General features: G+C 39.5%; 1 protein-coding gene across 1 annotated transcript in view; it reads right to left on the bottom strand.

The window, feature by feature from the left end:
- Nucleotides 1-17,438, bottom strand: part of neo1b (neogenin 1b) — a 120,484-nt gene extending 103,046 nt beyond the window's left edge. Inside the window, exons 1-2 of the mRNA XM_063003352.1 lie at nt 17,339-17,438; nt 3,508-3,825 (exon numbers count right to left, since the gene is read on the bottom strand). Of these exons, the coding sequence (XP_062859422.1) occupies nt 3,508-3,825; nt 17,339-17,438 (418 nt within the window). The remainder of the gene's footprint in view (nt 1-3,507; nt 3,826-17,338) is intronic.
- Nucleotides 17,439-25,293: the final 7,855 nt, after the last annotated feature.

The raw sequence follows: 25,293 nt of genomic DNA, 5'->3' as shown, positions 1-25,293 counted from the left end.
CATGTTTAGCACTTTTGTGGATATTAGTGATGTGTTTTCGTATATATTCTCACAATCACTGTACTGCTATTAAGAGTGTACCACAATAACAAGAGACCTTTCATAAATAAAGCTGGTTTAACACATTCCTTGTATTAAAGTATATTCATTTCATCTTCAGTTCTGTTTTGTACTGATCCTGCTGATGAGGACCCAGGATGGTATAAGCACAAGGTACTATATTAAAAAGTTACATAGGTTAAATGAAATTGGTAAATATATTACACGGTCAGCTACATTTGCTAAAAATGAAAAAAAGTGTACATGGTTGATTATGAAAGTTTGAAATGGTTCATAAAAGTTCATAGACTGTCTAGTACACAAAAGCTTATATAATTTCTTCATCTGTTAAATTAAAGCTCTGATGCATCCTGATGAAGAATTACAATGTCAGGTACAAAGAGCAAAGCTAAATGGATCCTACTTTAAATGCATCATATATCTCGGCTGATTAAAAGCCTCTGTTGCACTGGCTTAAGTATAAGTACCATTTAAGAATCTTAGCAGACTTGGGAGGCAGATATTGTAATTTATGCCTCCCATCTTAATATGCACGTTTCCTACATATAGTTATACTTGACTGGCTTGTATTTATGCTTGGATTAAATCTAATGACATCACAAATAAACATTGTTATAATGTGTTTTTTTAGAATAAATAAAACTGCAATCCATATCTTTTTTTTTTATTATGCTAAAGAAAAATACATTCATGTTGGTGAACTTTAGTTTAGAATTTTGGAATTACGACTTTCCGAAATAGAAGCCGAATTTAAAGTAAATTGTGTCTTTTGTTAGAGACCAAAAATAAAGACCAACACACAAACATTTTCTTTTTTTCCCGGTTTGGTAGATGCAATGGTTCCAAAAACCTTTGTGACAGGATGCAATCCGTAAAATTAGCGGTTTTGCGACTTGATCGAGAGGCCAACAGTAGCAGTAAACAGTAAGTAAGAGCTCAGTACCTTAGCCATTAAGCTATTATTGTTTGTTTATTAGGATTTTACCGTCATGTTTTACACACTTTGGTTACATTTATGACAGTAACGGTAGTTATTAGTTACACAAGATTCATCAGTTCATGGACAAATTAATATCTCCAATTCACCTCACTTGCATGTCTTTGGACTGTGGGAGGAAACCGGAGCTTCTGGAGGAAACCCATGCAGACACAGGGAGAACATGCAAACTCCACACAGAAAGGACATGAACCGCCCCACCTGGGAATCGAACCCAGGACCTTCTTGCTGTGAGGCGACAGTGCTACCCACTGAGCTATTACTTAAAGCTCAAATATTTATAAGAATAAGTAGTCATTTTATTTAATTGGCCAATATAATCTGGTTTTATTTATTATGTAGTGTATATAAAAATTATTCTGTAAATAGACCCAAATTTAACTATAGCTAGCTAACTTTTGAGATGCTCTAGTTTACTGGACCAAAATCTTTATCTTAGCACGACAAAATCATTTTTAAATGAAGTGTTATGCAGATTGTTTAGCAACGACTTACTTTTTATAACTTTCAATTCTGTAGTTTTATGTATGCTATGCAGAAATGAGAATATAATTCCAATAATTCTCTTATAAGCATTATTATAATGAGAACAATTTGTGTGGCTCTCTAGACGCTTGTATGTGGAAATAATTTCACTAATGTATATACAGTATAATGGCTACAGATATTTTCCAGATCCCAATATTGATCCATAGTGCCTATCATAATTAGCTCTACTTAATGATTTTAGCCGTTTGACCTACATGGCAACAAACAAGCATGAATTAGATCAGGGGTGGGGAACCTTTTACCCACTGAGGGCCAGATTAATAATTACATATCTGGTCACGGGCCACAGACTACAATGATGCAACATACAGCCAAATAATATGGGCTTTATAAATACATGATGCTGATGGTATGTAGTGTTTATATTTGATCTCAGACTTACCTTATCATAATTTCAATTTGACGGTTGTGAATGTTTGGTCTTGACCAGTATCTGGGGGCAATGACGTCGTGGCAACACGCAACTGGTATGTGGCAACATAACTCGTATTTGTTATGTCTGTTGTCTCGTCTAAAGTTCAATTAATTGCATAAAGCCCAGACAATAAAATCTAGGAAACATATGGCGGGCCACATTTGATTGAGCGGGGGGCCATATACGGCCCACGGGCCGAAGGTTCCTCACCCCTGAATTAGATTGACCAAACGAGCAGCCCTTACATTTGCTGGCGAAACATGCTGGCACCTTACCTACAGATAAAGATCTTTTCCTCCCCAGAAATAAAACAGCCCTACCCAGTCACACACAGCCATTGTGTGTAGTCTGTCAGCACATCAGAGAGAATATGAAAGGCCAAACAAACAGCAACCTCTTTGGAGAGGAGTGACACAAAGTTGGGTTTAACACTTTGAAGAGGCTTCTGCCATCCTGCAGTACTACCACACAGAGCAGCAGGAAGTCTCCCTGGAGGTGGCTAGCACTTCACTTTTATTCCTCTCTTCATCCTTACACTGATGCCAGGAGATACAGAAAAGAGGAAACCGGACAGAGGAGGATGATCTAAGACTCCTTTCATGAGCAGAAACACCGGATTCACTTGCTCCATTGTTGCAAAGGTTAAGGAGTAAACAAACTTAGTGATGGAGAGGGGAATTTAAGAACGAAGAAGAGAGGAGAGTGATCAAGTTAGGGATCCATTATGAACTATTTATTTATGTTATTAGGATTTTAACATCATGTTTTACACATGTTTTACAGAACAGGTAATTACTGGTTACACAAGATTCATCGATTCAAGTTTAATGTCAAACACAGTAATGGATCATTTAGTGTCTCCAATTCACCTCACTTGCATGTCTTTGGACTGTTGGAGAAAACTGAAGCTCCAGGAGGAAACCCACACAGACACAGGGAGAACATGCAAACTCCACACAGAAAGGGAATCGAACCCAGGACCCTCTTGCTATGAGGCGACAGTGCGTCATGAGACTAAAAAGTGTATATGGCACAAAGATGATTCAAACAAGATGCTAGAACAAGAGCTGTCAAAAGTTGCCGAATGCATCAAGTGGATGCTTTCATCCAAAAAACATACTGATCTAATACAATGAAAGAATTAAACACTGAGGGCCTTGCTCAGGGGCCAAACAGTGGCAAAGCTTGATCCTTTGATTACTACTATCAATGTAAAAATAAGCCTACTGTGAGTCCAGAAATACAGCAATATACAAAGAAGAAAAGACTGTAAGAGAGGTTAGAAAAGGACAGATAAAAAGACAAAAAGAAAGAATAAAAGAAGACAGAATACAAAAGATACACAAACTTTAAAACAAATAAGCAATAAGACAGACAAGCACTCGGGTGGGCGAACAGATAACAGAAAAAAGACAGACAGAGGCATAAAGACAGACACAGTTATCTACATTTTGCTCAGTTTAATGTAGGTTCTGCTTCTCTTTACCTGGGATGGTGACTCTGGCAGCACGGCTAATGATGGTGCCCAGGTTGTCGATGGTGGCCACACACTGGTAGACTCCCTCGTCAGGCTTGTTATAAGCAGAGTGCACCACGTTACTAATGAGCAGCGAGCCATCCGGGAGAAGACGCCTGCGCTCGCCTGTCGCCAGGTTCAGGTACGTACCATCCTTCTTCCACTCCACCCTGAACGGTTCGTCACTCACCACCGAGCAGTTCAGCACAGCAGGTAAACCTTGTACGGCCAATACATCCGCCGGCTCCACCGAGAACTTCAGCTGTGTGAACTTTCTCAAGTCTGAACCTGAGGACATACAAAAGTGCAGTGAGTGTGAGGGTCGTGACGAAGCCAGGGTGATAGTTTGTTTGTTTTATTTATGAAAGACACGTCAGTTACTCATTACACAAGATTTATCAGTTCACAAGTTTATATCAAAAACAGTCATGGACAATTTAGTGTCTCCAATTCACCTCACTTGCATGTCTTTGGACTGTGGGAGGAAACCGGAGCACCAGGAGGAAACCCACGCAGACATGGGGAGAACATGCAAACTCCACACAGAAAGGACCCGGACCTCCCCACCTGGGGATCGAACCCAGAAACTTCTTGCTGTGAGGCGACGGTGCTACCCACTTAGCCACCCAGAGTGATAGTAATTTAAGGGGAAGTCTAAGGTAGAAAGTGTACACAGCATTGTATAGGAACTCTAAAAATATTTCAAGAAACAGTAGGGGAGATTGAATGACAGAGCAAAATGCACACAATTTAAAATATAAAACAGAAAAAAAAGAGAGACAGCTATGTTTTGGTGGCTTTAGAATGCATTAAAATAAATTAATATCCACAGTGACTCAAAAATAAATATGTACAGTTGCAATCAAATTGGGTTTATTATCAAAATTTATGAACTTTCAGCTGTGTGCATTAAATTAATCAAACGGAAACAATTTAAATAAGTGGTTTCTCCACATTCAACACAAAATGCCACTTTTAATAATTACTCCAGTCTCAGAATTACTCCTGAATAGAATCCCTAATAAAAGCACACATTTGCAAATTAGATGTTGTCTCAAGCACAACTGATGCAACTAATCAAGGACCTCATTAGATAAAACACATCAAATACCTGGACAGGCTGTGAGAATTTGTTAACAAATGAGACGAGAGAGACTATTTGTAGACAAGTGAGTCATCCAAAAAGTTGAGAGATAATTTTCTTGCACAAACAAGGAAAAGTATGAAAAGATACAGTTGGAAACATAGCCAACAAGTGTAAATTTAAAGGAACACTGGCTACACTACTTGAACATGGCAAAAAGAAGAAGCTATAATGAGGAGGCAGATGGTCAAACACCCTAGAGTGATTGTAAAAGACTTGGTGGCAGCAGACACTGAGGTTTCAGCTTGCACAGTAAGGCGAACACTAAACTCTGAAGGTCCATATGCTTAAAACCATATAAATAAGCCACAGAAATTTTAGGATTCTGTTCTGTAGAAAAATGAAACAACTGTAACTTTTTGGGCATATGGATCAGCGGTGTGTCTAAAGAAGATAGAATAAGGCACATGCTGAAAAGAACACCCTGCCTATAGTGAAGAATTGCAGTGGCTCTGTAAGGCTCTGGTGCTGCATTGCTTCGTCTGGTACTAAAATCCTGCAGAGTGTGTTTCAATCAAGTATGAGGAAATCCTAAGAGCTTGGATGTCATTTGATCTTCCATCAGGACAGTGATCCCAAGCATACCTTAAAGTCCACCACCAAGGCTTGGTTTCAGAAGAAGTCCTGAAACCAAGAAGTCCTGGAAGATTCTGTAACAGTCGCCTGACTTGGGATTTAAATAACCCCGCCAAACCTAATAATATTAGTAAACTGCAGGCCATGGCCATCAGGAATGACCTAAGATTCTTCAGGAATGCTTCCAGAAGCTGTTGTCTGTCTGTTTGGTGTTTGTCCATTTTGCTAATAAACCTAATTTGGAGTGGAAAATGAATAATTTTGATTGCAACTATAGCTTGCCAAACTGTAACAGCTTTTATTAAAATGTCTAATTCAGACTAATTGTGTTATAAAGACTGAGCTAAAGGTCATAATGTTCTATTGAGGCCAACAATCATTGCTCTTTCTATCAGTACAGGCTTCTAAAAACAAGGCTTTATGTTGGTTGTTGTACACGGCCATAATTATAATAAATGTCACATAGCCTAACAAAAAAGGCAAAGCCATAGTGTGTTTTTCAGACGATAACAAGACCAATTATCTGCATCAGCAGGGCAGTGCAAAAACAATTACTGTAAACTGCTTTGTAATTGTGTAAACAAGCCATCCCATATTTGTCACACAGAAAATGCCATGTGTTCTGCATCTCCAATGTCAAACATTCCACAAATGACTGACTGGACCTCTGCATTCAGTTTGCTTCTTGAACTTACTTGTCTGGTAATTTATTGGAGAAATTCCATTTAACTGAGGATTTTGTAAACTCTAATTGGCTCTAATAAACAATGTCTCGGTAGCAAAGCTATACCCAAGATTCATAGCAGAACACTTCAAATAGGGCTGGGCGGTATATCGTAAATATCGATATATTCGATTATACTTTTTACACGATGTTGAAAATGACCATATTCGATATATCGAGTATGCATAGAATACACAGGTTACCATCTGAGAACGTTTAAAACACAAAAGCGCTAAGCGGAACGCTTTCCTTCGCGTATGAGCATGGAAACTGAATCACTGAGTCAATGAGTCAGAAACGACTCTTTTCAGACGAATTATTCATTGGAATCGAATCTGAAAACTGTGCTCTTATCTATGGTAAAGATTCATTCGTTTTGCTCACTCTGTGGGCAAAACAACTCTGGTTCAAGAGATTCAGATGTATAAACCAATCAGAGCTTCCGAATTAAAATTTTGGGTGGAATCTCTCTCTTCATTGGTTGTTGTATAATTGACAGATAAGTGAACGAATTACCAGTTTTAGCTTTCAACCGCGACAGCCAAGAAAATAAATGAAGTTAAATGATCTAAGACGGTTTTCATTAGTTAGGTGGATAAACACAGTTATATATGGATTTTTATATTCTGGAAATATTCTGGAAATATTCTGGAAATATACAAGATGGCCTCCAAGGTAAGCTGCGGTTATGATTTTATACTGCTGTGTGGCTGATCTGGGTCGCGGTGCTGCTGTTTACCGTGCGATTTCATTTTGCAATGATAGCAAAGCATCAAATATTAAACGTTTTCGGGATTTTGTTGGATGCTCATTAATTTGAAGTAAAACGTACAGTATAAATGTGATTTTGAGATTCTGCTGGTTTGTTCAATATAAATGTTGTCAATATTAATACAAATACAGCCTGTAATAATACACAATATAAACACTGTAATTCTGTCAGAATGTATCAGAACTACAGTGTTTTGTGTTTTTTAGAATAACTTATAAACAATATAAGGTAAAATGCGGGTGGTGGCCTGCCATTGTACTTTAAGTTTACATTATATCGTATCACGTCATATATCGCTACTTCTCAAAAGCATATCGAGATATGACTTTTTTTAGCCATATCGCCCAGCCCTTGGAAACGCACCACAGAATCCATCAAAATGACACCAATTCCTAGTGGGTTGAGGTTTTGCTAAATCATGTATCATTAAAGATCTGAGCGGATTTAATGGAAGCGCACACACGTTTCGGACTCGGAGATTCAGCCTTTTAGCAAACAGATCGACTTTTTGCCAAAGATTTAGTCAAACTCTTTACTCTCAATAGGGCCTCTCTATTAAAATCCCTTTAAGCTAGGACTAGGCTTAATCTCTGTGTGGAACAGCACCCCCAGGTTTTACAAATCTGAACAAAACTAGACCTGCTTTGTGTGTGTCTGAGTGGGATTAGTGGAACTAATATTTTAAATTGATCCAGGCATGCAAACTGGGATTTTTTTTAAATCTAGAAGCTTGAATGAGAAAAGAAACTAATGCAGGTGTAGGCACATTTTTCTCAAATCCTCCAGAAATTACCACACGATACAGTTACTGCACTGCAGACCACAACAGGCCGAAAGAGGAGAGTTTACTGCTACTTTTGCTTCTATACATTTCTACAAACACCTTTATTAATTGCACCTTTTTTAAAGTGCAAATGAAGGAATCTGCTCTCTCTTCTTACTGTACACTGACCATAAAGATGATGCTAATTCTCAAAATGCACACTATCCTACTACACCCATCAGGCATAACATTATGACCACCTTCCTAATATTGTGTTGGTCCCCCTTTTGCTGCCAAAACAGCCCTGCAACTGTGATGCACTGTGTATTCTGACACCTTTCTATCAGAACCAGCTTTAACTTCTTCAGCAATTTGAGCTACAGGAGCTCGTCTGTTGGACTGGACCACACGGGCCGGCATTCATTCCCCACGTGCATCAATGAGCCTTGGCCGCCCATGACCCTGTCGCCGGTTTACCACTGCTCCTTTCTTGGACCACTTTTGATAGATACTGACCACTGCAGACCGGGAACATCCACAAGAGCTGCAGTTTTGGAGATGCTCTGACCCAGTCGTCTAGCCATCACAATCAACTTTGAGGATAAAATGTTCACTTGCTGCTTAATACAGGAGGTCCTCAATTTACGTCGGAGATCCGTTCCTACGGACGCGACGTAACGCGATTTTCGGAACCCACCTACATAAGCATCTACGTCACTCACATGGAGCACATACACAGTACAGTAATGAAGTGAAACAGTAAAAATATTCGTATTCGTCCACTCCACTCGCCAACTAGTTCCCGTGCGAACTTTGTTTTTACGTCTCAAACGGCGTACATCGGAATGACGGAAGAAGACTTTCTTAATAAATTTATAGGAGATGGCGATGTAACCACGAAACGCCGTATGTCGAGTCCACCATAACCCGAGGACTTACTGTATATCCCACCCACTAACAGGTGCCGTGATGAAGAGATAATCAGTGTTAGTGGTCATAATGTTATGTCTGGTCAGTGTAAGAAGTGCACTTCTAGTAGTGTTGTTACTTTTCTTTTTTAAATCTATTTATGCATTCTTCACTTTTTCTCCTGATCTAGTCATATCCAATTACCCAGTCGTATCTCCTCTACTGCTGCAGACCACTACCCTGACCAATAAGGGAACTATCTAACACATGGCCCTTTGACATGAGTGTAGTAGCCAACTGCTTCTTTTCACCTGCATGAGGTGGGTTCACACAGAGATCGGTATCACGTACGATCTCTGTTATTCGTTATCTCTGTGCAGGCGTCACTGACCAGCCAGCAGAGACTGCAATTGCAGCTGCAATGAGGAATGCCTTCAGCTCACCCTGTTTAGACATAGTCGATCATGTCAATAAAGGTAAATGAAGATTCAGAGGGAGATTGAGAGGCTGAGATTTGAGAGAGAGAGAGAGAGAGAGAGAGAGAGAGAGAGAGAGAGAGAGAGAGAGAGAGAGAGAGAGAGAGAGAGAGAGGGGAACAAATAGGAATTCACATAGAAAGATCGGATGGGGTATGCTGGTGCAAGCCACTAAAGAATATAAAGAATATGGTAAGTGTCACATATGTGCAGAGACTCTCTGTATCTCTCTGTACTGACCAGTGTTAAGATGCAGCTGGTAGCTTTACACATGTCTGAGCAGGCGTGTGCCAGCATGCGGCCAGCTTCTTAGCCAACATGGATGTCATGCAGTAAGCAGCCAGAGCACGCAGGGAATAACAAACATCCAAATTGGGTGTAAAGTAAGAAGGTAAGACGAGAAGAAAAATGTCAGAAGTGTTATTAGTTGATTTTGAATAGAGTGGAACAAATAAGGAAGGTGAGTTATAATACCATAGAAAATAGATTGTATTTCTTAAAAATATTATTACAATTTGTATTTGTTTTGTATTTATAAGTGCAGCTCCAGTAGCACATGGAAACACTGAGTTCAAGACCACACAGGAACATGTCTGTAGGTCAATTAGCTGCTTTAAGTTGTCTGTACTAAAAAATTTAAGCATATGAAACTCTTTACATACAATTACTGAAGAGTCTGTTTATCACAGTTTCATCCTCACCTTTGCTGGTGGGGTGGGGTGCGCTTGTTCATTGCTATCCCCAGTCTGATCTGGGTTTCATTTCTTTACTCTTTTTCCAACCAAAAATTGGTTGTTAAAGGTGCTCTGAGCAGCTTGCCATATTATTACAGTTTTCCATTCTGCTCTATCCCTTTTCTTTCCACTTTCTCCACTGTGGGCTGTGGATGTTCTTGTGTCTCTTAATTGGTGCTTTCTTTCTGTTGTTTTGGCCACTTTTTAGCCACAGCATTGTTTTACCTTGGCTAAGCATCGTACCTATTGACCTCATTTTCAATTTTTGCAGGAACAAGGTTGTACCTAGTGCCTCAGGGCTGAGGTGCAACCCTCACCCTTTATTACACTGTCATGCTGGAATAGATAAGAGCTTTCTCCAAATTGTTTCCAAATAGTTGGAAGAACGTAATTAATTTCACATTATCCATTTTATAAGTGTAATTAGTGCGGGTGAAACCATTGAATGCATTAGAAAGGGGGTGGGCACATACTTTCTGGCCAACACCGGTGGTGAATACACATACTACTTAATGAAAAATGTCTTGTCTCGAGCAATGCCTGGCTGGTGGCAATCTATTTATCTTTAGAGCTGCTAATCAGCAGCAATTATTATTACATAGCACTTTCAAATTACAGTAGCACATTCAGCTCACAATTTATTTCCTCTGATGTTGGGGATCCTGCTTTCTGTTCAGCCGTCACAGTGAGACACTGGCATGGTGGAAGAGCATGTGGCTTTGGGGTGGCGATATTTCACATAGAGGGGACAGGACAATCTGTCTGTCCTAGGCTTACACTGGTGCTGCGGTAAGGGATATGAATGTGCATCCTTGACCCCAGAGCAGCAAGACAGCCAGAAAATGAGGCTGTCGGCTTGATGAGTATGAGCCGTTCCTCTCTGTCCATATGCTCAGGAGAGAAAAAAAATATATATTTTAGAAATGGCCACAGTCAGCTTAAACCTATGTAGCTGATAGGAGAAATACTACAGAGAGATAAGGCGTACTAAAAAAGGGCAATGGACAGTAATAACGGAAATGAAAGAACAAAGAAGAAGATGGCAATACGGCAATCATGTTAAGCCCCGGGAGCAAAATATCCTATACGTCTTTCATTTCATTTACATGTTTTACCACTGTTTAAACTGACCAGGGTTGTGCCAGTCCAGTAAACTGCACCCCGCAACCCCTCAAAAACACATAACCAATCATGTCTGTATGTAGACAGTAGCACAGCTAGGGATTCAAACTCTGTATCCAAGCAGTAGTTGGAACGGCGCAGTTTAACACTGCACCACCCGTGCCCTCTTTATGCAATACGAATAAAACAAAACAGATCAATGGACACTGAATAAATACATTAAAATCATTTTAGTGACTAACTCTTTCAAAATTATAACCCCATCATGGTTACAAAGAAGTGATACAGAAGGGCAACCAGAAGCCACCAGAACATCTTCTATACACGTGTTTAAACAGGTTAAGGTCTGGTGACTGAGAAGGCCATAGCATAGGATTTACATCTATTTTATACTGATCAGTTCATTATATAAGCCATTGTTCACTCTGTTTAGTGGCATTAGCATATTAAAACACACTTGATCAGTCAGAATAGCTTTACTGTGTTGCAACAACCTGGCTAAGTGCCCCACTTGATAAATCCACACTTACTTTGATAACCAAAATCATGAGTGCTCGGGTGCCACAGCCGTAAAACACGCTGGCACAACAGAGCTGATATCTCAAACTCTCAGCTCTGCTACCAGCAGGCCGGGCGCCTATCTGAGATGATCTTGACCAGGATATAGTGGCAGGCGGATATACAGACATATAGACAGATAGAAGTATTGGGGCACCAACATATTACACCTTTTATATGATCATTTATGACGTCCCATTCTACATCCATAGTTTAAGTTAAAATTAAGTTGTCCACCCATTCCCCTCTTTTGGAAAGGCTTTCTACAAGATTTTGTTTATTTATCCAGGAGAGCATCTGTGAGGGCGTTGGCTTACAATCTCTGTTCTAGTTCACCACAAAAGTGTTAGATGGTATTGAGGTTAGGGCTCTGTGTGAGCCAGTCAAGTTCTTCCACACCAAACTCACACATTTTCTTGGTAATGTCACAGTTGTGCCATATTTAATTTTATATTTGATTCACTTGTTGATGACAGTATTGTATTTATATGTACACAGAAAAGTCACCAGATTAAACTTTTAAACAACCAAATTAATAACAAGTTGCTGTAAGTATGTTTTTGACAGTAGACTTTTAAAAATCCAAGTATAAAAAACTGTGAGGGTTTGTTTGGTTGGTGTGTTCCAATCATATAGTCACAGAAAAAGAACAGTAGTAGAAATTCAAATCCCAAGAATGGCATGACAAATTCCACAAGGACAAAAGTTTACCAAATGATCATAACACATTTATTGGGAACTTTAAAATGCAGCTTAATATTACAGATGAACCACTTTGGTTTTTCAACATACCGACATAAAAGAAGGAATTTCCTTTAATATTTAAGCAGCTCAACAATTCTGCTTGTGTAGCTGAACCTCTCCAATGTTATTAGAACTTGAGGAGTAGTAATATATCATGACACAATGGCAAGAACTGGTTTCAGCCATTCTACTCCAGCGCCATTCACAGCGAGGGGTGTGACACCAGCAGAGTGTGGGGTGTTTAAGAGGGTACGCCCCGTGGGCCTCTGGGGTTACCATGGAGAGATTTCTTTACTAGCAGCAGGAGGGGGAAGTCCCTTCCAGCCATTCTTTACAAAAGTGCTATTCAATGAGAATCAAGTGGATGTGGGGAGGAATTTTCCCATTATAATGAAATAATAATCAGCTCTCAATGGAACCATAGCTGAGAACACATTAAATGTTACAAAATTTCCACAGATGTTCCTATAATTAATGTTATCATGGCTGTAAATGTACGAGACTTAGTAGGTGCTTTCCCTCCCACCAGACAATAACTTCCAACTACAGAGAAATTATTCAGTTCCTTTTTCAACTTGTTTCATCATTGCTTGCTTCAAATGCACCAAGCTGTGTAATATGCACTACACTGCCAAGAGCACGCTCCTGGTTTATATCTAATTTTACTCCTAATATACGTTCTTCTTTTTAACCCACCCTACAAACAACATTTCAAACACATCCTTGTCCTTATATAGAAAATAGCCAGTGCACTACGGTGGAAAAACCTCAGGCTCTTGCTCCGAGTCATGAGCCAAGTGGGAATTGATTTTAGATGCCATTAGATCACCCTTCTAACCTGGAAAAAAACGACAGACACTGAAGAGAGGAAAACAGCCTTCTCTAGCAATAATTCTCAGCTCACTTGAACACAAAGGCAAAGCTGCAACAGGCAAGCGAAGGTAATGATGATAAATAATAGTTGGAGATTCAATTAATCTCCCAGCGTTACCTCAGGGAATGTAAGAGCATCAGAGAAATCTCTGCTCTCCTGAGCCTCGCTGAACTACCCTCCCTATGATAATAGAAATAACAAAGATCTTAACACTGCTGTTGATGCAGACAGACAATGAATCCTCTTCTAAAACAGAAAGCAAATTAGCAGGAAGCTCTGATAAACCTGCAGTTGGGTGATCAAAGACTATAGTTCAAGTTACATCATATATTACATTACAGCTATGTTTGCTGAATTACACTCTAATTACTGGATACATTCTGGTCATGAAACTCAGTGCTGTGTAAAAAGAAAAATAGGCCCAAATGAACTATTGATTAATAAAGTATCCTATGAAGTGTGTCCTACTTAGATGTAAAGTCAGAGATGATCGCTCATCTACTGCTGCTGTTTGAGTTGGTCATCTTCTAGACCAGGGGTGTCAAACTCACGGCCCGCGGGCCAGATCCAGCCCGCCGCGTCATTTGATCCGGCCCGCGAGAGCTTAAACGACTGTATGATTGTTGTGATGGTTCGAGTCGTTACAGAGACGCGCTTATAATTTAATGCGCTCCTGCGCCTTTAAGAGACAACGTGACATCGTAGTCATGGCAACTAACTTTAACCTTCGCTAAGAAGCCATGTGACTTTTACGGCAAAAGAACGCGGGGTAGCGTAGTCAGAAATGTAAACAATAATAAATAAATACAGATAATTATATTGCAATATAATACAGAAGCATCGTCTGTAAGTAGTGGCGTTTATATTCTCAGTTGTTAGTAAAGAGTATATATAGTAAGAGTATATCACAGCATTTTAGTTACAAATTTACCGTAATTAAATACAACTGTTACCGTTACTATAGCAATTAGTAACTTTACACCAAATTTTAACTCGTTATTTTACGTTTGGTTAAAGCTCATATTGTACCAGATGTAACACCTGACTACAGCTGTGTGCTTTTTACTGTATTAGGTTCTTTATTGTTTTTATTGTTTGTATTTTTACTTCATTTTGATGCACACAGTGTATCACACAGCTGGGAAGCAAATAAACCGACTGTATTCTGAAGAGATCTGTCTGTCTGTCTGTCTGTCTGTCTGTCTGTCTGTCTGTCTGTCTGTCTGTCTGTCTGTCTGTCTGTCTGAGAAAGGGGGATAAACTATTAGTGAGGGCAGAATGATTGTCTTAAAAATACACTGTAAAATCCTAAACAAACTGCATCTTTCAACATGCAGGCTGATTTTGTGACCTGCAAAGTGACACATCCCGCCAGTAGATGATGTTACACATATTTACACATGATCCTAAAATGTACAAGAAGATAAGTAAGAAAATTAAGCATAAGGAGGAAATTTAATGAAAGTGAAAACAAGTTTGTGCTTCAGGAAGAGAAACCGGTGCGTCTCTTGTGTTATGAGGCCGTGTCTGTGGTAAAGTAGGACAATATAAATGCAGAATTCAGCCTCCAAGAAAAACAGCAATGTGACTGCAAACACAGCAGGATACGTTACAATCGGCCTTTCGAGGGCCACCATAATGCTGATGTGGCCCTCGGTGAAAATGAGTTTGACACCCCTGTTCTAGACCTTCATCAGTGGTCACAGGACGCTGCCCACAGGGTGCTGTTGGCTGGATATTTTTGGTTGGTGGACTATTCTTAGTCCAGCAGTGACAGTGAGGTGTTTAAAAACTCCATCAGCGCTGCTGTGTCTGATCCACTCATACCAGCACAACACACACTAACACACCACCACTACTGTCAGTGTCACTGCAGTTCTGAGAATTATCCACCACCTAAATAATACCTACTCTGTAGTGGTCCTGGGAGAGTCCTGACCATTGAAGAACAGCATGAAAGGGGGCTAACAAAGCATGCAGAGAAACAGATGGACTACAGTCAGTAATTGTAGAACTACAAAGTGCTCCTATATGGTAAGTGGAGCTGATAAAATGAACAATGTGTGTAGAAACAAGAAGGTGGTTTTAATGTTATGGCTGATCTGTGTATGCATCTTTGTAAAAGATGCTCTCTGTAAGTGGCTGCACAAAGCTGCAGGTTCATCTAGCTCTTCAGGCTTTTAGTACCATGTAAAAAAACGAGACTAGCCAGCACTCAGCCAGAGTTGCTCTGCAGCCCCACTGTTACATCTTTTTAAGCATGAAATTACGTTCAGCATTGTGTGGAGAATCTGATCTGTGAAAATGTCGCAGATAATAAAATGACATGGCATTTTGACCGCAGGCAGAAAAAAGATACGCTCTTTTGCGTAGGCGTTGAAACGCATAATTGGTGTTTCCAATGGAACATGACAAACCCCCAAGTGAGCTACAAGCTTTTAGGCCCACTGTATGATAATACACTTCCAATATGCTGTGTTTTATTCTATGTTTTAGTTTCGTACAGACCATTCCTGCCATTGTATGACACTTGTTCTATGCAAATGCCACTACAACCATTCATGATTTAGATATGCAACCGGTTTTATTCTTTTCCAGACTGAATTTGTAAAGCATTTGTATCAAGTATTACATGTTTGTGTAACAACAATTCTTTGAGCGAGTTCTGAATATTCCAGTGTATGTACTAGTAACAAACACAAAACTTTGTTTATCATTCACTGTTTTTCTTCATTCTGCTTTAACCTAAACATGGGCTGAAACATTGCGCACAATGCACAAATGCACTGTGGACAGGGTTCTGAGCCATCGGAAATTTCACACAACTATTACCTTACCGACACTTAGAGGTCATTCAGACTGCCATTTAAACTTCTAAAAACCAAAGTACTCAAAGAAAACTTTACTGGAAAGAAGGTTTAAAAAGTCCCAGGAGTGAGGCAACCACACTATTTGTTGCACCACAGTGTCTACTACAAAGTAAAGTTTTCATATAAATATGCTAGGCAATACTCCCCCCCCTACCCCCATCATTTCCCCCTTTTTTCTCTCAATCTATTTGTTTCTAATTCCCTGTTGTATTTCCTCTGCGGCTTGCACCACCCGGGTAGAGCCGCTGCTTGTTTTCATCAACCAGTGGAAGGTTTCCACAGTCTATGCTATGCTAGATGTGAGAGGCCTCAACAAGTCATGAGGGTTGCATATATCACAGTGGAGGTGAGGAGACACTCCATCCAACCCCTCATCCCTCAGACATGGCCAACTGTGTCTGTAGAGTGCCTTGCCAGGCTGGTAACAGGGTTGAATTTCAAACCCAAGAGCTCAAAGAGTCAGTACTGCAGATAGCATATCTGAGCAACTATCTGAGCAACACTGAACGATATTTCTTGAGTTTATAATACATCCTTTGCCGGCAGTCTGGTCTGTGAAGTTCTCCCTGTGTCTGGATGGATTTCCTCTGGAACACTTCAGGTGTGAATGAATGAATGATTGTGTGGTTTCCACGACAGCCAGTGGATTATTATACTAAAACATTATTACATGAGACTTGCTTTTGACCACAACTGTATCCTGCTGCCAGTGGTGATGGGGTGACACTGTGAGTAACTTTAAGCAGCTGACAAGACTCAGAGATGAGCATTAACTGGCCAAATTCTATATACAAGAGCTGACCAATGCCAAGAACTGGAGTGTTGCTCTTTACTATGTGGTAAATAGGAATTCATCCTTCCATTCAGACAATTATGCCCACATAAATTCCCTTACTCAGGGAATATTTAGGGACTTTCAGTTAGTTTAGACACCTGAACACAGAAACTTTCTTTCATGACCTTTACTGGCTGTACACTCATGCACCCACATGTTGGTGTGTTTGGAACAGAAGCATCAAGCAGAGCAAATGTACAGGAAATGGGTCCAACCCACCCAATTACTGTCAATGTAGGTCTCTTAAACCGGCACAGTAATGGAAAAAGTAGGAGAAAAACATGTACACACGCAAAAAAATGAATTATTCAAACCTTGTCAACTATAAAAATCCCAACTGACGTTTCAATAAACAGTAAATTGAAGCTTTGTGACATTTTGACTCTTTTTGATAGGATCTGAGAATCATGCAGGACCTCTGATAACATTTCTAGTTCTTCGTGGACCTGCTGGAGCGAACTAAAAATTAGTGCATCGCTACGGTCGATGTGCATTGCTACGTCCACCATTGTCATAGCAACCGTCTTAATAATGACGGCTACTTGTAAGTAACCAATCAGTGCGTCCTGCAGGAACAGACCCCCTCCTCTTTCTCCCCTGCACACGCATTGCCTTGGGCAGGTGTCTCTCTGTCAGAGAGACAAATGGGATCACGGAGGCCTGGTGTGCAGGGTTTGACAGGACCTGTGTCATATCTCACAATCTCCTGCAGCACCTGCAACAGTAGGAGTCTCGAGTGACTGACGGCCTCCGAGTGGAGAGCCCCGAGGTGGTCCGACTACTCCACCCAGGTGGGCCATTTGTGAGGAAATGCAAGCTTGTGTATGTCAGAGGGAATAAGTCATGTGTGTGGAAATGTGAGGGACCAATGTGTGCATCTCTTCTACTCAGAGTAGCACTTGAGTGTTAGGTGTGACAGACGAGTGGATGAATGTGTGCCTGTTAAAGTGAAGGTCTGCAGAGAGAAATGTTGTGCAGAGCTGTTATTAGTCATTTTTACTCCAGCAGTGGGCGATAACACAATACATGAAATACTGTACATATTCCAGATCCAATTATTTTCTATTTCTTACACCAAACTATGTAACATCACCATGGGCATTCATGCAGTAAGCTAATGGACTGTCTTCACACTTTGGTTTTCAGGAACATACCAAACTGAACATACACTAATGAGCCAAAACCTTAGAACCATGTTGGGTCAAAACAACATTCAATTAATGAGACATGGACTCCACAAGACATTTAAAGGTCCTGGGTCATCAGTACCAATACATTATCAGCAGGTTCTCTAACATCTGTAGGCTGCAAGGTGGATCATCCTACAGTGCATCCTGGTGCCATCTCTTCCACTGGCTATTAATGCTCAGGTACCAGAATTCATCATACCAGTCAACCTGCTTCCACTGCAATGATGTCCAATTCCAATGCCTCTGTGCTTACTGTAGATGCTTTTGATAGTGGACAGCAGTTAACATGGGCACTTTAACTGGCCTGTGACCTGTGACCTTTACACAGAAAGCTTTGATGGATTCACCTCATCATCAGAATTAAAATGATCAGCAGTGTGAGCCACAGTAGCCCTTTCTGTTGGTTCCTACCAGACACCATAGCCTTCATGTCCTCTGACATCAATGAGTCTTGGCCACCAAAAAACTTGTTGGCAGTTTCTGGCCAGTCCTTCCTTTGACTACAGCAACAATAAAGAAGATGCAGAAGTACTGGTCTGGAAAGTACTGGTCATGTACTACATGTGGCAACAATCTCCTGTAATGTTCATATGTCTGGGCTGTGGGGTCAGGTGGCAAGAAAAACATCCAAGTCCGACTACATTTTGCAAAAACCTACATTAAGTCTGTCAAAAGCAGGTGGGAAAATGTGTTATGGTCTGATGAGACCAAGGTTAAATGTTTTGACCATAATTCCAAACAGTATGCTTGTTGCAAAAAAACAACACTGTGAATCACTAAAACCACACCATTCCCACAGTGAAGCCTGGTGGTGGCAGCATTATGATGGTAGCATATTATCAGCTGGAACTGGGGCCTGGCAGAAAAAAAACGTGAAGAATTTTGAAACAAAAAATGTGACAACAATTGGCATTAAATTGGCATAAAGCATTTAAAATAATATAAAATGCTTTAACAATTTATTTATATTACAAAGGGAAAAAACACTAAACAAACTTCAAAAATAGCAATGCTTAAAACTATCAAACAAAATCATACTTCATAGGGCCCGACAGCAGCATACTCTTGCTCTTCAGTGGTGGATACGCATAGAACCACTAGGTTTGAAACCACCATTGACAAAGTGGCAGTGCAAATAAAGAAGTGTGTAATTTAAAGAGACAGATATGCTACACATCCAAGCCCAGAAACTTCGCGCCTTACCGAAGGTGCTTTTGTCTGTTTTTATTAACAGAGGAGGAATTTGTTAAAGAAGAGGCTAAGGCAGCATTCCCCACAAGATACTAAGAGCACATATGTTGCAATTACTGTGAACAATAACAGTAGCAGTATCAACAGAACACTTTTTGCATCTCTGTGGTTGTTGTTGGTTATTTTATTATCTAATTTCTTTTTCAAGGCACTGTTTTGCTGACTTCAGGTACTACAGTTCTGTATGAGATACACTCATACATACCTGAGGTCTAGTTGCACTTCCTTTTCTGATCACACACATTTACATTTTTGGCATTTAGCAGACGCTCTTATCCAGAAGTGCTTCCATAGTAAACATTACCTTACTCTAGTTTAAGCAGTCAACAGTCCAAGAACACATCTGCTAAAAACTGATTAGAGCTTGTATCTTGTCAGATGACCAAAATAAGTTTCTACACTTTTTAAAAGCTATATTGCTCAAATCAAGTGCATATAATAATAATATAATAATTGCTTCTTAGACAGTGGTAGCCTAGTAGGTAGAACTTTGAGGGTTCAAATCCTGGCTCTGCAATGCAGCCACTTAACCCTCTTGGCATCAGGGGTACTATACAATGGCTGACCATGCACTCTGACCCAAGCTTCCAAACAAGTTGAGATATACGTGAAAATAATTTAAATGTACTATGTACAGTGCCTTGCAAAAGTATTCAGCCCCCTTGAACTTTTCAACCTTTTGCCACATTTCAGGCTTCAAACATAACGATATGAAATTGTAATTTTTTGTGAAGAATCAACAACAAGTGGGACACAATCGTGAAGTAGAACGAAATTTATTGGATATTTTAAACTTTTTTAAAAAATAAAAAAATAAAAAGTGGGGCGTGCAATATTATTCAGCCCCTTTACTTTCAGCGCAGCAAACTCACTCCAGAAGTTCAGTGAGGATCTCTGAATGATCCAATGTTGACCTAAATGACTGATGGTGATAAATAGAATCCACCTGTGTGTAATCAAGTCTCCGTATAAATGCACCTGCTCTGTGATAGTCTCAGAGTTCTGTTTAAAGTGCAGAGAGCATCATGAAGACCAAGGAACACACCAGGCAGGTCCGAGATACTGTTGTGGAGAAGTTTAAAGCCGGATTTGGATACAAAAAGATTTCCCAAGCTTTAAACATCTCAAGGAGCACTGTGCAAGCGATCATATTGAAATGGAAGGAGTATCAGACCACTGCAAATCTACCAAGACCCGGCCGTCCCTCTAAACTTTCAGCTCAAACAAGGAGAAGACTGATCAGAGATGCAGCCAAGAGGCCCATGATCACTCTGAATGAACTGCAGAGATCTACAGCTGAGGTGGGAGACTCTGTCCATAGGACACAATCAGTCGTACACTGCACAAATCTGGCCTTTATGGAAGAGTGGCAAGAAGAAAGCCATTTCTCAAAGATATCTATAAAAAGTCACCTGGGAGACACACCAAACATGTGGAAGAAGGTGCTCTGGTCAGATGAAACCAAAATCGAACTTTTTGGCCACAATGCAAAACGTTATGTTTGGCGTAAAAGCAACACAGCTCATCACCCTGAACACACCATCCCCACTGTCAAACATGGTGGTGGCAGCATCATGGTTTGGGCCTGCTTTTCTTCAGCAGGGACAGGGAAGATGGTTAAAATTGATGGGAAGATGGATGGAGCCAAATACAGGACCATTCTGGAAGAAAACCTGTTGCAGTCTGCAAAAGACCTGAGACTGGGACGGAGATTTATCTTCCAACAAGACAATGATCCAAAACATAAAGCAAAATCTACAATGGAATGGTTCACAAATAAACGTATCCAGGTGTTAGAATGGCCAAGTCAAAGTCCAGACCTGAATCCCATCGAGAATCTGTGGAAAGAGCTGAAAACTGCTGTTCACAAACGCTCTCCATCCAACCTCACTGAGCTCGAGCTGTTTTGCAAGGAAGAATGGGCAAAAATTTCTGTCTCTCGATGTGCAAAACTGATAGAGACATACCCCAAGCGACTTGCAGCTGTAATCGCAGCAAAAGGTGGCGCTACAAAGTATTAACGCAAGGGGGCTGAATAATATTGCACGCCCCACTTTTCAGTTTTTTATTTCTAAAAAAAGTTTAAAATATCCAATAAATTTCGTTCCACTTCACGATTGTGTCCCACTTGTTGTTGATTCTTCACAAAAAATTACAATTTCATATCGTTATGTTTGAAGCCTGAAATGTGGCAAAAGGTTGAAAAGTTCAAGGGGGCTGAATACTTTTGCAAGGCACTGTACATGTTTATATGTATAAATGACAAATTAAGGCATTTCCATGATTATTATTATGATAATTATTTTTATTATTGCATTTGATCACCAGTCTGTATTGTTTCTCATTTAATCAACAGAGCCTGGTCCAGTAAGCTTAGTTCCCTGACAAAAAGGGTAACCAAATTTAGCATGGTAATTTAGGTCCAATGTGGGTCACTTGATAATGGTAACAACAATCAAATACTGGATCACGGATTTAAAGTTGTCCCGTACCATAAGGTACTATGCAGTAGAAAAGGAACACAAGACAAGGAGTGGTATTGGATGTGTGCTAGGTTGGATGAAAAAACATAACTGGCTGCACGTTTGACAGGAAAAATATAAATAAGTAATTGCTGCCATATCTAAGTGTATAGTCACTCTTCTATCAGGTCTGAACATGCTTCCTGATTCCCTCCATCACTCAAGTTAGTTTACCTTCAGAAGTCCGAGCCTATCTGCCTCTCTATAGCTCTTATCTGTCAGCAGCACTCAGAGATCAGAGTGGACTGCAAATTAAAAGGCAGAGAGTTGAAAAATGATGGAGTGAGGTATCAGTAACAAGCACAGTGTTTTCATTAGCCCAGATTTGATGGATACCTAAAAGAACACAGACATTGATTTATAAAGAGACGCTTACAGCTCTATTATGGAGCCTCATCGTGCTTTCCTTTTTTGTACCCTGGGGACAAAAACACATCAAGACTAAGGCCTTGACTTCATTGTTTGTGCCAAAGGGACTTCATATTCAGGACTGCAGTTAAGATGAAAGTTCCTGACCAATTGGCCAATAGAATCCCCTAACTGATTATTAAACCCACAATACAAATGTAAAACCTCAACAAAGCACTTTAAATGAACCAATGCTTGATAAAGAACATTACAGTATCATTCATGTCTTACTGCCTTAGCTTAACATTTCATACAGCAGAGCTAATCTTTTCTTCCTCACAGTTACAAACATGTGATCCATCCTTGACTCCCTTTACAGAAACTGCCCTGCTTTAACCCAGTTCAAAGTTAACACAATACAACTACTATACTGAATACAGGTTGGATCTTATGGTAGATCCAAGTGCGACCTCAATGCAACCTAATAAAACATGCAAATTAGGGATGTAAATGGTTAACCGATAACTGACAATGAAGTCCTTGTTCTGTGCTATATCTGGTATGTGGACCAGATTCGCTGTAACAATCTCTGAATAGCTGAAAGTTTTTAAGTGTCAAGTACATTCTGACTCCTGGTGACGGTACGGATAGTGTTTCTCCAGAATACCCTCTGGAATATCTTTTGTTTGTGTCCGAAGGCTTCTAAAGGCTTGTTTCTCTAATACAGTAGACCCTTGAGTTATGAACGGTTTACCATACAAACATTTTGGGTTACCTTAACGTACAAACAAATTTCGGATTACAACCCGAAATTCGCGAAACACGTGACGACTCCGACCGTCTCTCTCTCTAAATATATATATAAACAGTGAGCGAACATTCGGAGAACGGACAGTGTTTTTTTTCGGTGTTTTCTTTATATTTTGTAAAATTCTATATTAAAATGTCCCTAAAGAAGGTGCAAAAAAAAAGCACAGTGGTATGAAAATTAAAAAATCTATTACATTTGTTGTTGTGTAATTACTCCTGCCAGTAGCTGTCACTGTGTATCAGACAGAGGGGTCAGTGAGTGAGAGAGAAGAAGGAAATCGCTGAGTAAAGTATTCTTTCTTTCATGCGATTACACCTACAAAATACAATACTATTACAATAAGGAAGGGAATAATAGAGAAATATGAGAGTTATTGTTGTTTCTGGTAGATACAATGTATTATGGTGTATGGTACAGCACACGTACTGTACTGAAATGTGATGTGTTTTTTTTATGTACAGTACAGAACTACTGTGAATTGTTATTAAGTATTGTTTATTACAGTATTATCTATTCTATAATTTAAAATCTAAGAGAAAATACACTTGTATTTATAACAAAAAAAGACCATTTAAGACATTAGAGAGGTTAGGTAAGGGGGTGGTTTGGGCACAAATTAATTCTATTTACATTATTTCTTTTGGAAAAAACAGGTTTAACTGACGAACATTTTGACTTAAGAACCAAGTCAAGGGTCTACTGTATTCAGATCAGTGGTAGCTTACCAGTCAAGGTACTGGACTAGTGATCAAAAGATTGCCAGTTCAAGCCCCACCACTACTGTCACTGTTGCGCCCCTGAGCGAGGCCCTTAACCCTCAAATGCTTGAATTGTATTCAATCATAATTAAAATGAATGGAAGTATGTGCTAAACACTGCATATGCAAATGTATTATTCCTCTATTTATATGCATCCTCCATGTTTTTTTGCCTTCAACTTTAGTTCCTTTATAAAGTTCCTTTATTATTGATCTGCCAAGCATCAGTGTCGTATTTCTTTGCTGTTACTCAAAGTAGGAGAAAACAGTCCACCACTACGACATTTCCATCAATGGTAAACTATTGTTTTTCTTGTCATCATCTTTATTTTGAGCTGTGGTTCCATCTTTTACTCTGTTCTTTACCTTATAGGAATCCTTATGTCTCCCTGATTTTAGGCTATTGATGTTTCTTTAAGCACTCTTGGATCATTGATCATCATCTTCCAGTCCCACTTCTTTTATTATATGTATGCATACATTAAATCCTTTTACATTAATACATTAAACAATACTCTTTTTGTTAACTCATATTTTTGTGTTTGTCCAGTTACTAAAAAATGCTAAAGGCTTTTTAGTAGATGTCTTTAAAATGTCCTTTTATTGTAGTTACAGACCTTGTTCCAAGTGTAAAACTTTCTGAAAGTTAGACAGGGAGTGTGGCAAGACTTGTACATTAGGATCCATAGCTGTGATCTCGTGTGTGTGAGCCAAGGATACGTATTAAAGCAGTGACAGTGAGCTTCAAATGAGCCATCTTTAAAAAAGATCAAGAAATTGTCACAGAAAAAAAGCCTCAGTGTATCCTACATCTCAACCAACATTCCAGTCTTCACATAGGAAAGCCAAATGATTGCATAGTCAAAGGAAGCCACTTTTTGGTACAGTAAAGCCAGATTTTTTGCTTACTACAAAAAAGGAATCTGTAGTCTTTAAATGATCAAGACAACTGATGTGGCAGAGCCCTTCCTTTTAAAAACAACTTGATTGTCAACTAAACACTGTTCTAATAAACCATAAAGGTTTTAGACTTTTCAGAAACCCTTCTAATCAAGCATAAACCAGGCTTTACACAAACATCAGAGAGAAAACAGCCGAAGAGACTTTGACATACCCAGTCAAATGCTGTTGGATGGATTTTTCTTTGTACAAAAGTACAAAAACTGTGCTAGATTAATATGCCCAGTGCCACTTTAACCACTTTTCAAATCCTTCATGTCATGTCAAAATAGAAATCTTATTTCTGAAGTTATGTATTTCTTTTTTTTTTTTATTATCTTTTTTACCTTATTATTAGGTATCGGTATGATATTGGCCCAAATCACTGGATCGGATATCGGAAGGAAAAAATTTAATCCGATCAGATACCGTTGCTTAATGTAAAAAAGACTTAATGTAAATGAGGCCATTGTTTGTGTGTAAGGCAAATAACACACGAAGATACGTTCCAACAGAGCGCCGTTATTGCCAGCTCACTCGTCAACTGCCGTAACAAGGTGCATCTTGATGACATCGTTAACATGTGCCACTCATCTACAACTCATCTCCACAGCCATTCAGAAATTAAAACACACTGATCTACTTAAACTTAGCATTTAAAAAAATCATCTACTACTGCCACATCACAATAAAAATTCCTTTATAAATGATAAATCACTCATCTGAGATAAAGAACCTATCTTGTCCCGGCTTGGAGATATCTCACATCCTCAATGATTTGTTATGAAATACAACAAATTACACCATTTCCCATTTCCCATCAGCCACAGATGTCC

The sequence above is a fragment of the Trichomycterus rosablanca genome, chromosome 1 (assembly GCF_030014385.1).
Source record: "Trichomycterus rosablanca isolate fTriRos1 chromosome 1, fTriRos1.hap1, whole genome shotgun sequence".
Lineage (NCBI taxonomy): Eukaryota > Metazoa > Chordata > Actinopteri > Siluriformes > Trichomycteridae > Trichomycterus > Trichomycterus rosablanca.
Note: the sequence above shows the minus strand (reverse complement) of the source record. Positions and strands in the feature narration are given on the sequence as shown.